The 14,030-nt window shown below is 26.2% G+C and overlaps 4 protein-coding genes across 6 annotated transcripts; 2 read left to right on the forward strand and 2 right to left on the reverse strand.

The window, feature by feature from the left end:
* Positions 1-210: 210 nt before the first annotated feature.
* Positions 211-3,270, forward strand: LOC138190098 (sulfhydryl oxidase 1). The gene is made up of 3 exons (XM_069132611.1): positions 211-606; positions 948-1,200; positions 1,285-3,270. The coding sequence occupies exons 1-3, from the start codon at positions 327-329 to the stop codon at positions 2,693-2,695; spliced, it is 1,944 nt and encodes a 647-aa protein (XP_068988712.1). The 5' UTR covers positions 211-326; the 3' UTR covers positions 2,696-3,270.
* A 136-nt stretch (positions 3,271-3,406) lies between these two features.
* LOC138190100 (probable palmitoyltransferase ZDHHC24) lies at positions 3,407-4,816 on the reverse strand. 2 transcript variants are annotated; one of them, XM_069132615.1, is made up of 2 exons: positions 4,666-4,816; positions 3,407-4,600 (listed from the first exon to the last, which is right to left on the reverse strand). In XM_069132615.1, the coding sequence occupies exon 2, from the start codon at positions 4,473-4,475 to the stop codon at positions 3,618-3,620; it is 858 nt and encodes a 285-aa protein (XP_068988716.1). In that variant the 5' UTR covers positions 4,476-4,600; positions 4,666-4,816; the 3' UTR covers positions 3,407-3,617. The 2 variants fall into 2 exon arrangements, with proteins under 2 accessions (XP_068988716.1, XP_068988717.1); XM_069132616.1 differs by having other exon boundaries at positions 3,407-4,615; positions 4,666-4,803.
* Positions 4,817-4,844: 28 nt separating this feature from the next.
* Positions 4,845-8,738, forward strand: LOC138190097 (ATP-dependent DNA helicase DDX11). Of its 2 annotated transcripts, none has more exons than XR_011176201.1 (7): positions 4,845-5,738; positions 5,817-6,293; positions 6,433-6,974; positions 7,108-7,331; positions 7,436-7,615; positions 7,769-7,907; positions 8,004-8,141. XR_011176201.1 is itself a non-coding variant. In XM_069132610.1 (7 exons), the coding sequence occupies exons 1-7, from the start codon at positions 5,056-5,058 to the stop codon at positions 8,259-8,261; spliced, it is 2,580 nt and encodes an 859-aa protein (XP_068988711.1). In that variant the 5' UTR covers positions 4,848-5,055; the 3' UTR covers positions 8,262-8,738. The 2 variants fall into 2 exon arrangements, 1 of the variants encoding a protein (XP_068988711.1); XM_069132610.1 differs by having other exon boundaries at positions 4,848-5,738; positions 7,692-7,907; positions 8,004-8,738.
* Positions 8,377-10,284, reverse strand: LOC138190101 (galactose mutarotase). The gene is made up of 9 exons (XM_069132617.1): positions 10,215-10,284; positions 9,930-10,109; positions 9,704-9,852; positions 9,401-9,628; positions 9,183-9,347; positions 9,025-9,125; positions 8,851-8,956; positions 8,563-8,769; positions 8,377-8,469 (listed from the first exon to the last, which is right to left on the reverse strand). The coding sequence occupies exons 1-9, from the start codon at positions 10,282-10,284 to the stop codon at positions 8,377-8,379; spliced, it is 1,299 nt and encodes a 432-aa protein (XP_068988718.1).
* Between the last annotated feature and the right edge of the window lie 3,746 nt (positions 10,285-14,030).

The following is a 14,030-nucleotide window of genomic DNA, read 5'->3' on the forward strand; positions in this document are numbered from 1 at the left end:
AGTATAATATGCATAAACTTTAAAAAGTTTGTTAATAATATAAAAGAAGCCTTCCAATATGCTAATATTATTGCACCTACAAAATCAGTTTTTATAGAGACAACCATTTAACATATTAGTACTTGCTAATAGTTATGTATCTATTTATGTACTCACAGCACTTATCAATATTTTGTTAGTAATATTTTTCATGAGAACGTACCTTATTTAGAAATCATATATACATATATTGAATCTTGATAAAAGTATTACTAGCACTTGGTAGCACATTAGTATCACGTCGTATACGACGGTGATTAGTAGAAGTCGATTTGACAAAAGAAAACATGGATCGTTTTGACGTTAATTTGTTATGGAAATTATGGTTAATTAGTGTAATAATAGTGAATTGTAATGCTGCCGTAGCAAAAGAACCATATCAGAGTCAAATACCTACACAAGGATTGTATAATACTAGTGATAATGTCGTTATTTTAAACGTTACTAATTTTAAGTCATCCGTTTACGAAGATACAAAGGGTTGGTTAGTTGAATTCTACAACAGTTGGTGTGGTTACTGTCTTCGATTTGCACCGATGTGGAAAGATTTTGCTAATGATATCTACGGTAAGTAAATACGGTAAGTAAAGTCAATTTTAACGATTATAAAATAATTAATAATTCACATAAAAATGTATCACTATCGCTTAACTTATTTATTCGTATGAACTTATCTTACTTAATATAATTCTTAAAACATATCGCTTTTTATATTTGCTGTATATCATAATAATTTATGAAAGCACTTTAAGTAAATATATACAATTGTGAATTTATTATTATTAGGCAAGTATGTTTTTAAGAAACCTTTGGCAAATCTAAATATGTATTATCTAAGATATTTAAATATGTATTATGGATAAGATTAATCATATCTTCCAAATAATTTATTTCAATAATATTTTTAGCATGGAAAGATATTGTAGTAATTGCTGCAATAGATTGTGCCGATGATGATAATAATCCAATTTGTCGAGAGTATGAAATTATGCATTATCCCATGCTTAAATACTTTTCTGTAAATGCACATCCACCGTCATTAGGATTATTGATGGAGAAGTATGATGATATTAATGAACTTAGACATAGTTTAATAGATTTGTTAGGAAGAGAACAACAAGAAGGAAGAGGTATTTCATGGCCTAATATAGCACCATACAGGTATATCAATTTATACTTCTTTATTTTTTATATTTGCTCTTTTAAATAATAGGAGCTAATTATTGTTATGTTTTGATATTATAGAAATTATGAAACTACAAATATTTGGAAGGCTATACCAAACGCTATAAAATATGTCTTCTTACTATTTGAAAGGACAGATTCACATTTGGGTGCTGAAGTTATATTAGATATGCACAAAATTACAACATTACAAATAAGAAGGGTATTATCTGACAATGAATTATTATGTGAGACAAACAAAGTCACAAATTTTCCAAGTTTGATAGTTTTAGCTCGCAATGAGACACAAAAGGTTCTTAAAATCAGAATACCTACAAGAGAAGGTGTTTTCAATGCAATTAAAGAATTTATGATTTCAAAAGCAGAAACTATTCATGAGCTAAATCCTATTAAGAATCATTCAATAAAGAATGAAAATCATAAATTAAATGCTAGCACTCCAAAACAATTACAAGCAACACCACAGCCAGAAAGTACAGACATAAGTGGAGATCATTTATATCAACTTGATTTGGAAAATGCCTTAAGATATTCAATCTCTCATGAAATTCCATTACATAAAATAATAAAAGATAAAAAAATGGATGCATTGAAAAGATATTTAAATGTATTGGCTGACTATTTTCCTCTGAGGTATGGTAACATTTTTCTAGAAATCACTAGAGATATTATTAAAAAAAGAAATAATATATCTGGGGAGGAATTTAGTCAAATAGTAAAATCTATAGAAGAAGAAATGTCACCTGTGTACTCTGGACCTTCAAAGTGGGTTGGATGTAAAGGCAGTAAAGAAGGATACCGTGGGTATCCCTGTGGTCTGTGGACAATGTTTCATATGTTGACAGTTAATTTTGCTATCCTAAATAAGGACGTTGAACGTGAACCAAGAAAAATATTAGAAGCAATGCATGGGTACATACAAAACTTTTTTGGATGTGCTGATTGTGCTCAACATTTTGTCCAAATGGCTTCAAAAAACAAAATGTTTGATGTGTCTAATGCTAATGACAGTATCTTATGGTTGTGGTCAGCTCATAATGAAGTAAATGCAAGACTGTCAGGTGATGATACAGAAGACCCAAAACATAAAAAAATTCAATATCCAGCAGTTGAACATTGTCCAAATTGTAGATATGAAAATGGCACTTGGAATGAAGAACATGTTTTATATTACCTTAAAACAAAGTATAGTTATAAAGGAATAAATTACTATGATTCAGTCAACACACATAAAGATAGTAATGGCAATAAGTTAAAAATAAGACAAGAAAGACTAGTATTGAGTAAATATACAAATAATAAGAAAATTGGATGGGATTTTACAATTTTTGATATAAGTATTTGTGTTGTGTTATATGTTGCATCTGCTATCATACTTATATTAGTCTGTATAAAATTTGCAGTCAAAAGAACTTATAGAAAACGACATTACGTTAGCTTACTTGCAAAATGTGATTTTTATTTTTGTTAATTGAGATATATAAAACTTAAAAAGGAATACATCTTTAAAAAATTAATAACAAAGTTATGAAAATATAGTTATGCTTATAAATATATTGTACATATATCATTTCCAATCATACAATTTTTTTACAAGAATGTAATATTGGTAGATATACAATCTTAATTACTTCTTCAAATGATGTTGACTAAAATCATTATTCATAAAGCATATTATGTATTTATTCTTATTTGTTATAAATGTATTGTATTTGAGATTATAGTGGAAAAGACATAGTGATAATTATGTAAGTTTAATGTATAAAATTTTATAACGAGATTATTCTTTTTTGCCATAGGACACTTTTTTTACAATTTAACGTTCATTGACAAATACGATATATTTGTACATTTAATATTATTGTATTAAATTGAAAAATATGTAGTAAAAGATATTTAAGTTCACTATATAACATCATATAATAACAATAATTATAAAACTAGTCCTACCAATGTACAATTATATTATGTTTAATATAAATTATTACAATTATTAAATCTTTATGTATGTAAAATCGACAATCCTTAGACAAATATATTATGAACTGAATCAAACTTTTATGTGTAGATATTAAAATCAAATTCTTCCACTATTTTATTAAAAGGCATTTATTGTAATATTTTCTTGAATTTGTATAATTTATCTATAATAAGAATAAAAATTAAGTACTGATTTACTATGTATAATTAAGTTCATATATTTATAATAAATTGTTAAAGTACAATTGTAAACAATAATCTGACTTTTAATCTATTCCAATAGTACGCTTTTAAATGTATTACATCAATGTAATAAAATATACATGCTTTGTGATATATACAGTATATAATACAAATTAATCAGTTTAACAAATTTGCTTTTATAAGCTTTACAAAATTTTTACAATTTATATTTATTTGTTTTTAAAGTCTGTATATTGCCATGAATTCGATGTATCCCATATTACACCATTATGGGGTAATTGAGATTTTATATAAGGAAGTGTCCATGTAAGGTACCATCGGTTACCTAATACTTCCTTTACATTTTGTTTCCAACCTAAGTTATATATGTGTATTTTCTTATTACTCTCATTAGCTATATTACCATTAAGCACTAGACAAAAATGATAAATGCACAGAACTCCTGTGTACAACATTCCTACTGCAGATACAATATACAGAATGAGATAAAACTGATTTGTAGAACCATCGAATCCAAAAATGAATATTGCTAAGGGAAAAATGATTTTAATAAGTGACATAGGAAATTCAAAATGCATTTTACTCCAAATAAAGAGATTATTGTAACAAAAACTATATGTTGTCGCTACAAATAAATATAAAAGAAACATTATAAAGTATCTGTGATTATAATGACCAATACAACATCCAGTAAAAATACAATGATGATCCCTCTTTAAAATACATATATTACATGTAGGACAATGCCATGAGCGTGGAGGTGCAAGAGTTTCACATGAAGCACACAATCTCCAACCATCTTTAGTATTTGCAGCACTTATTGGCATAATATCTCTTCTAGTGCTAGTATCGCAAAATATTATATATGTAAAATTCCCGACTATGTTTAACATGATAAAATTTCCAAAAAGGAAATGCAAAATATACGGCAATGATCCATGTTCGTGTATTGCCGGTAAAACCACCCATAGTTGGAACCAATATATTATTGGTATAATTGTTAATACAAAAGTCATTGAAAAAAAGTCGCTTAAAGTGCGAGGCCAAATTCTTTTTCGGATTATCATTTTTAACAATTTTATGCTTTTATTAAACACGTGATTCTATTCAGTAGATAATATCTACTTAATATGTATATATACACTTCTCACCAATACTGGTTTATTCTACAGTGATACTATTTCGTTATAACCTAAAAATTTGAAATCTTTTTAAATATCTTTTTTAATTAACTAATTTCATATATTATATATTTACCGGATCACATTGTACATACTGTTAAATTCGTCATTTTAAGCGTGCATGGAAATCTGCTCCTGTTATCACTATTCGTAAATTTTGTATACGCGCGAAGTTTGATTCTTCAGTCAATGTACATATTAACTCACTTCATAGCATTCTTTTGTGATTTGATTTGAAAGTGCCATTCATATACGCATATGTAAGTACGCTACATGTAACTTTCCGCAAATACACTTCCCGTAACAATACTTTATTAAACAATTTTATTTTTTATTATTTTATTGTGTATTTTAGTTACTTGAAGATACTTAAAAAAGTAATAAAAATAGCATAAGTAGCATAAATAGTATGTAGTAGAAAATCTTATCATATTAATTTGCAACTTATTAATTTTATATTACAAATATGGAAACTACAGAAGAATTTCCTTTTCCTTTCCCTCCGTATCCAATACAAACTCAGTTTATGAAAGAGTTATATAAATGTTTGGAAAATTCTAAGTTGGGAATCTTTGAAAGTCCAACTGGTACTGGTAAATCCATGTCAATTATTTGTGGTGCTTTAAAATGGTTATTTGATTATGAAGAACTGCAAAAAGATGAACTGACAAATGCAATTTCTGAACTCGATGAACAAATTAAACAATATATTAACTCCACTGATAATTGGTTTTCTGTACAAACTCAACAAATAGAATTAAACCGCAGAAGGCAAGCGTTACAAACAAAATTAAACAATATTGTTCAGTATGAGCAAAAAAAGAATAGTCTGAAAGAAAAAACTAAAAGTTTAAATAGTAAGAAAAAGGATTCATCTACTAAATTTGCAACAAGTTCTGCAAAGGACAGAAGTGAAATAGACAAAAATTCGGTTGATACAAATAACGAAAAGGGAAGTATTGAGGAAGAATTACTTTTAGAAGATGTTGAACATTCAGAAAGTTCTGAAGATGAAGACAAAGAAGAAATTTATGAAAATATAAAAATTTTCTTTTGCTCTAGGACCCATTCTCAATTATCTCAATTTATAGGAGAACTCAGAAAGAGTCCTTATTCAAAAAATGTATCTGTAATAACATTAACGTCCAGGTGGTTTTTAAGTATTATGTTATAAAAATGAAATAAAATATAAATTAATTCTTTTTTTAATTTTGTTAATAATTTTAGGCAAAATTATTGCATTAATAAAAATGTAAAAAAATTGAAACATTTAAATTTAATAAATGAATGCTGTTTGCAACTACAAAGGAAAAAGACAACTGCTAAGGATGAAAAAGATCTTAAAAGAAAGAAAATGACAAGTAGTTGCCCTTTTGTGCCAGGAAACCAAGATTTACTAATAAGAGAAAGCTTAATGCAGATTCAGGATATTGAAGAAATTGTGCAAAAAGGAGAAAATCTTAAAACTTGTGCGTATTATGCATCAAGAAAAGCTGTTTCATATGGTCAATTAATACTGGTGCCATACAATACCATATTGCATAAGAACACTAGAATTAGTTCAGGAATAAATTTAAAAGGAAATATATTAATAATTGATGAAGCACATAATTTACTTGAAGCCATTGAAAATATGCATAGTGTTATAATTACAGGCAGAAATTTATTGCGTTGTTATAGCCAACTTTCCCAATATCAAAAAAGGTAACATATCTCATTTTGAGCATTATTATTATTATTATTATTATTATTATTATTATTATTATTATTATTATTATTATTATTATTATTGTATTACACATTTTATTAATATATCTGAGAATATAAATAATATTAATTTTAGATTTCAAACATTATTCTCAGCAAAAAATATTCTAAGCTTAACTCAGTTGAGCTTTTGTTTGAGAAAACTTATAACAGTTTTGGGGGCTACTATAAAATCAAATCCTGATGATGTTATAAATATAGAAGCATCTCCAAAATTATATAAGATAGAAGAATTTGCAATTATGACAAACATTGACACAGTAAATATGTTTGAATTGTTGAAATTCATTAAAAATTCTCGACTGAATCATAAATTACAAGGTTTCATAGAACAGTATGACACAAATTTAAAAATTCATAATTATAATACAAAGACATGTGGTGTAAAACAGTTTTTAAACTCAATTAAGACAAAAAGCACGGAGTTTGATACAATCACAGACATTCAATTAGATGAAGATCGCTCAAATAATCCAATGATGACAATTATAAGTTTCTTAGAATGTTTACGAAGCAACTGTAGTGATGGACGCATATTTATTATTCCAGGTCCAACTGTCGGACAAAGTATCATAAAATTCCTTTTATTAAATCCAGCAGCGCACTTCCATGATATTAGTATGCAAATTAATTTAATTTAATTTATTTTATTTTATTTTAATATTTCATATTAATTTATTAAGTATTTCATATTACATTGTTCTTATCATTATTTTATATAATTTTTGTTTATATGTATAATTATTAACAGTTCGGGATGCTAGATCTGTAATATTAGCTGGTGGGACAATGGCACCAATGAATGAATTTACAGATCAGTTATTCATAGCAGCAGGTGCTTCATCTGAAAGAATTGTCACATATTCATGTGACCATGTAATTCCTGAAGAAAACATAGTATGTAGCATAACAACTCATGGCCCAACTGGTATTGAATTTGAATTTAATTTTCAAAATCGAGAAAATACAAAATTGGTAAATATGATATTTTAATAATAATTAAATAATAATATAAATAATTCCAATAATTAAAATAAATGATAGAAAATATAATAAATTTCACAATAAAAATATTTCAGTTAGATGAATTAGGGAGGGCATTATTAAATTTATGTAATATCATACCAGCTGGTATTATAGTCTTTTTACCCTCCTATAATTTTGAAGAATTAATATATAAACATTTGGAAAATTCTGGTATTATTAGGAAACTGTCTTTAAAGAAACATATTCTTCGAGAACCTAAATCAGCTTCTCAGGTACTAATAACATAATCTTTTTACAAATTTTGTTGTACAATTTTTATACAAATCTAAAATAAATTACACATTATAGGTACATGAAATTTTAAAAGAATATTCACTTCACGTAAAAAATCCAAAAAATTCACAGAATGGATCATTATTGTTTAGTGTGGTGGGAGGAAAATTAAGCGAAGGATTAAATTTTTCTGATGATTTGGGAAGATGTGTTATAGTTGTGGGAATGCCTTATCCTAATATCCAATCATTGGAATTACAAGAGAAGATGAAATATTTAAACGAAAATATTGTATGTATTTATTTTGTCTCGTTATTATGGCAAGAAAAACCACTTAGTGTCATATAATTTATATGCATGTACATCAATTTATTTTTTATTTATTAGAAATCAGATGCGGGTCAAAATTTCTATGAAAATTCATGCATGAAAGCAGTAAACCAATGTATTGGACGAGCTATTCGACATATTAATGATTATTCAACAGTAATATTATTAGATAAACGCTATAGTTATAAAATAAAAGCACTCCCACAGTGGATTCAACGTACATTAATCATTCATAAAAGTTTTGGTAGCACAATTGGTGCTATATCTAAATTTTTCAATAAAAAAAAAATTAAATCCAATAAAAAAATAACATAAACAGAAAAAAAGATATCTAAACATTATTATATGTATTATTAATTATTTACTGTTACTATTACATTTATTAAAAGTAAGTTTTGTTAACATTTATATAAAATTCTGCATATAGTTCCTACATATAATTTGCAAGATGCACTTCAAACTTATATGTCAGATCATGATAATAAACTTGACCAGGATATAATATAGAACATGGGAAATGTGACTGAAAACAATTCATCTATTATGTCAATCTTTATAACTTTACTAAAAAAGCCAAAGTGCTATTATCATTTATATGTACATAAGAAATACTTACATAATATATTGCATTAGGATAATTTTGTGGTTGAATACTAAAAGCACAATACTTTTTATAATGAGCTCCATGTTTTCCTAAGATAAATTCTACCTTTTTAGGTACAGTCGTTACTTTTTTATAATGTTTTTCAACTTTTATTTCTTCTTCCTCATCTTCATGATCATTTTTATAAACTTCACCAATTTCTTCAGCTTCTTCAATGTCCTATAGTCGAATCAAATTTATGATATACAAGTTATTACTTACATAAATAACATGTTGTTGATAATTAAAACATTGATTTACTTCTAATAAATCATAACTAGATAAAAATTCTGGTATAGTATAAGGTGGCAAACGGCCTCCAGTGTAGAACTGTACCCCACATTGGTCTGAATAAATTTCTAAAGCACTAAACACCAATATATTTAAAACAATTGTATTACTCAATAAACAACTAATATATTTGTTTATATATACCGTCCACTTTTTACATGCCATACTTTGGCAACAAATGAACTACCAGATTGTCCAGATTTTGTAACACATAAATTATGATCGAAACCTTCTCCAGGTGGAACCTAGCAATAATTAAAGGAAAGAGTTTAATATCTTTAAAATATGCAGTTATTTTATACCTTCTCCATGTATTCTCCTAAAATTCGAGGTATTCGAAAGTCCATCACTGTTCCACCTACACCACGTATAGCACCTGTTGGAACTGGATCTGTGTAATCCGCAAATGTCCAACGATCACAATTGAATAGTACTTTATGTTTTCGTAACTCAGATTCTCCAGAATCCTATTACATTTTACACATTTAACTAAATGTATATTTAAAAATATATTACTTACATGTCCAGCTAAATTAAACATAGAACCATGTGATAAATTCACTATTGTTGGTTTTGAAGTTGTTGCTCTCATACATATATCAAGCTTATTTTCTGGAGTTAACTTAAACTTTATTGTAGTTAACACTGCACCTGGATACCCTTCTTCACCATCTTGACTTAAGTAACTCATAATAACTGAACATCCAGTAATATATGAATCCCAAACTTTACGCCCAAATCCATTTGTCTAGTGAGAGCATTGATTATTATTTATATAATATAATATTGTTTATTATTTATATGGTGTAACTAATCAATTTACTCCTCCATGCAAATGATGTTTCCCATTAAAATCATTTTTTGTTAATTCATAATCTCTACCTCTAATAGTAATATGTCCATTTTTAATACGGTTTGCACATCTGCCTAATATACAACCAATAAATGGGTTTGTTATAGGATTTGAGTATCCTGTAATAGTTGCATCTTAATAATGACTATTAGCTTCGTTATTATAATGTTAAGAAATTAATACTCTGAAATTATACCTTTTACATCATCAAAACCAAGGACAACATCAACAGAATGTCCATATTTATCTGGACATTTTAGAGATATAATTGTAGCACCCCAAGTAATGACAACAACTTCCATTCGATTAGTATTTATCATAGTGTATGATTTTATAGTCTTTGGTATGGGGTCATTAAAAATTTGATCTTGATTATCTGATTACAAAAATCTATTGTTACTTTAAATATTACAAGTAAATTACATTAATTTTACATAACAAACTAAAGAGAGAGAGAAAGATCATTTCAACCACAGCTTACCAACCCAGACTTCTCCAAATATTCCTTCTGTAATTGTTATATTTTTACAATTACATCTATGAAAATCCATATTTAATAGCATAATTATGACTGCGGCAATACCTTATTCAATAATTATTGAATGTAACAAAATGATATTAAAATTTACAATAAAACAATAATTTTCACCTTTTAAACATAAAAAATAAAAAATATTTTACTATATTCTTTTTTTGTTTAGACAATAGAAAATCATTTGCTGGTTTTCAAATATACAAAAGCAGTTTGTACTATAAAAATGCAGTAATACAAGGAATTTTATTTTATTTTAAATGATTTATTATTAATAATAATAAGGCATCACCTACAATTTGTGATGCTTTAATGTTACAATAATTATAGTACTTAATGTAATATATATACTCCGGTTACTATTTATAATTTATATAATTAATATTTATAGAATAATGTACAATGCTTGGAAAAATACATGAATTTTTAGTGCAAATCAGACACCGCATCAATACATTTCCCATTCAATTTTCGTATGTTTTATTACATTTAAATTTGTTGAGTAAAAAATCGAAGACAATAATATATCTTATTGCATTTCTTCAACGAAATCACATTTTTTTTGTTTTGTAATTTTGTATAATAAATCGGATAGATGTTTCTTTTTCTCATATATCATTCTGATTTTTAGAGTTTCTCATAAATATTAGTGATTATGCAGTGCCCAATATCTTTGTTTGGCAAACTATTTTCATCGCAGAAAATTCTTTGAAATTCCTACCATCTTCGTACAATTGTTATTAGAGTTATATTACATAAAAGATTCGTTTCTCAAGCTTTGGGTTCTGCATTACATTACTTTTTAAGGCGCACACCAAAGCAGTCACTTGTTACTTAAATACACGTGGAACACATTGCACTTAGCTTATTAGTATATTCTTACAACTACAGAGTAATTTAAAATTTAAATAAATCGTCAGTAATTACGGATTTACGAGTTGCAGTACATTCTACGTCCTCTAAGTCTATATATTACAAAAAAAATACTGACAAAAGATTAATTTCACACATGAATATCGAATAATTAAAAATTGTGATAAAATTGCGATAAACTCCACAATATTAATTATCTTCAAATATAATTGAGGATAATAAAATTGCTTAATATATTTTGCAACAAATAAACATACAAATAATGGAAAAAATACCACAGCAAACACTTCGTGTACATTAAAAGCACACTCATCTCATAATTATCATCTTGGTCATAGGTGTTATTGTACAAATTACTATTTATAAGTAGCATGCAGTTTTAGTGTAACTTCAACAAGAAAATATTTACAATTTAAGTTTATATTGAAAGAAACGTATTTAGAATAACAATATTTGGTCATACTAAATTGTTTAAGTAAAGAAATGATTCGATTTATTAAAAATAATCATCTTATCTGTATAAATTAAATTTTTTAACATATCAATTAGGGAATATATTTACTGGCAATATATATATATGAAGTTATATATTTTTTTATAGTTATTCTGAATATTTCTTCATACATGTTGTCTAATTAACAAAACATATAATATATAAATGATCTTTAATGAAATATAAAACTGGATTTGTTCTATTTTAAGCTAAAAAAGTTATGATATATAAAAAATAAATATAGCTTAGACTAGCACTGTTGGCAATCATATGCCATTACACAATTGATAATTAATAGCTGCCTAATATTACATTCGGTATAAGTAAGTTACGGTTACTATAAACAAGTATTGATATTAGCATTCTAAGATTTCATTAAATATTTTTCAATTACCTTGGAAGCATTCTCAACTTTTTTGTCTCTCTTAACATATTAAGTACATGATACTAGCACCGCAGAATATCTTTGTACAACATAGAAAGGCATATCCATGAAATATTTATTCTATAGGTCTCTAATAACATCATAAATATTTCAGTCAACCGATTAATTACTTTTAATTATATGCAAGATTTCACAATTTGAACTTTGAAAAAGTATAAGTGCGATTCAGATGAAATATCTAATATTATATGCATTTAATAAATTTGTATATGCATAAATGCCAATTTAATGCATCCAATATTTCTATTTCAAAAACATTTAAATATATCTTCAATACTCGGTTGGTTTTATCTTGAAAAGAATTTTTTAGTGAAGCAGTACAAAAACTTTTAAATGGATAAAAGAAATTATTTATACAAAGAAATGAATTAGAAGATAAAAATGACCAGGAAATACTTCTTCAAAGTTTATCCTTTTCTCTTTCATTAATTCTATATTTTATATATATTGAGACATATCCTACAATACTGATTATTACTCAGGAAATCATTATAAAATCATATAAGTTTTGAAATAAAGATCTGTTTTTTTCTCATATTTAATATTTCATATGAGGCAAAGAAAAAGAAAAGAATTATTTTGATTCACCATAAAATAGCGTAGAACATACGCAACATGTAAATAAGTTTTGATTACCTTTTGTAAGTTTAATCTAACTCATATGTTAGTTGTTGTTTAGTATAGAATCAATAAATTAAACACATACACACATAAAAATCAAGATTAGTTCAGTTTGTTTTAGCAATTATAAAAATGCAAAATATAAACCATCATAGAGAGTTTCATAAATTAATTTCCTTTCTATTTTCTATCCAAGTGATTGAAAAAAGATAGGAAATAAATTTGCATAACTCTCAGTATTCTGATCATGTATTAGCATTTTAAGTAAATACAAAATAATTTCTAGGGCACTCATACACATACTTTATACAATGAAACCAATATAAAGGAATGTATTGATCATTATTACATTGTTAAACAAACAATAACTGTCCAATATATGTATACTTGTATATACAATAGTGATTATGTATATGGAGTGTCCTTGTTCTAAACTTTTTGAAAGTATATCACATAATAAATGGCTATATAAATGAACTAAGTATGTCAAACATTTTGCTACATGTATGCCAATTGTTTCAATGCATACTGTTTTCATATATAAAAGAAGTATTGTTTTAACTGCACATGGTATACTAAATTAAACCTATTATTCTAGTAGCATACAAATGCATTAACATTGCTACTGTACAAACTTTTCACACGTGTATCTAGTGCCATGGTACTTGTATAAAGATTAAACATTAATAAAATAATATATGAGACCTGATAATTTAATATCAAAAGAAAACGTATATCTATTATAATTCTTATGAATTTCTTATGTTTCATACCTAAGCATATGCAGGAAAACACTGTGACTTTAGGAAAGGTTACTATTATCTATTGCTCACAATATAAAATTACTCTACAAATATACATACATATATTGTCATAAAGTAATGTTAAAAAAAATCATGAACAATCCTATTAAGTAATCATCAATGTTTTCCTGATTATATGTTTCATTTTGTTATGCAATAATTAGTTTCAACATTTAACTATCTCTTTCAGTCACAAAATTTTGATGGAATGTAAATTATGATTAGCATTAATATTTGTAATAAATATGAGCAGACAGTTGTAGAACTAAAGGAACAACAAAGTCTCATTTCTCTAAGGTGGTATTAGACAAACAAATAAATGTATAGAATTCAATCTTTAATATTCTGAAAAAGGAGCTAATATTTTAAATTGTATAATATAACAAGTATGTATATACGATTTTATATACGTTTTTTCAGAGTATTTGAATTAAAATATTTATCCTTTTCCAAATTTTTTCAAGTACTCATGCAAATAATAGAAATATATGATATTTGTATGCTAGATGCTAACAGCAGATGCAGGATGT

The sequence above is a fragment of the Bombus flavifrons genome, chromosome 3, assembly GCF_040668555.2.
Source record: "Bombus flavifrons isolate JBK064 chromosome 3, iyBomFlav1_principal, whole genome shotgun sequence".
Taxonomy (NCBI): domain Eukaryota; kingdom Metazoa; phylum Arthropoda; class Insecta; order Hymenoptera; family Apidae; genus Bombus; species Bombus flavifrons.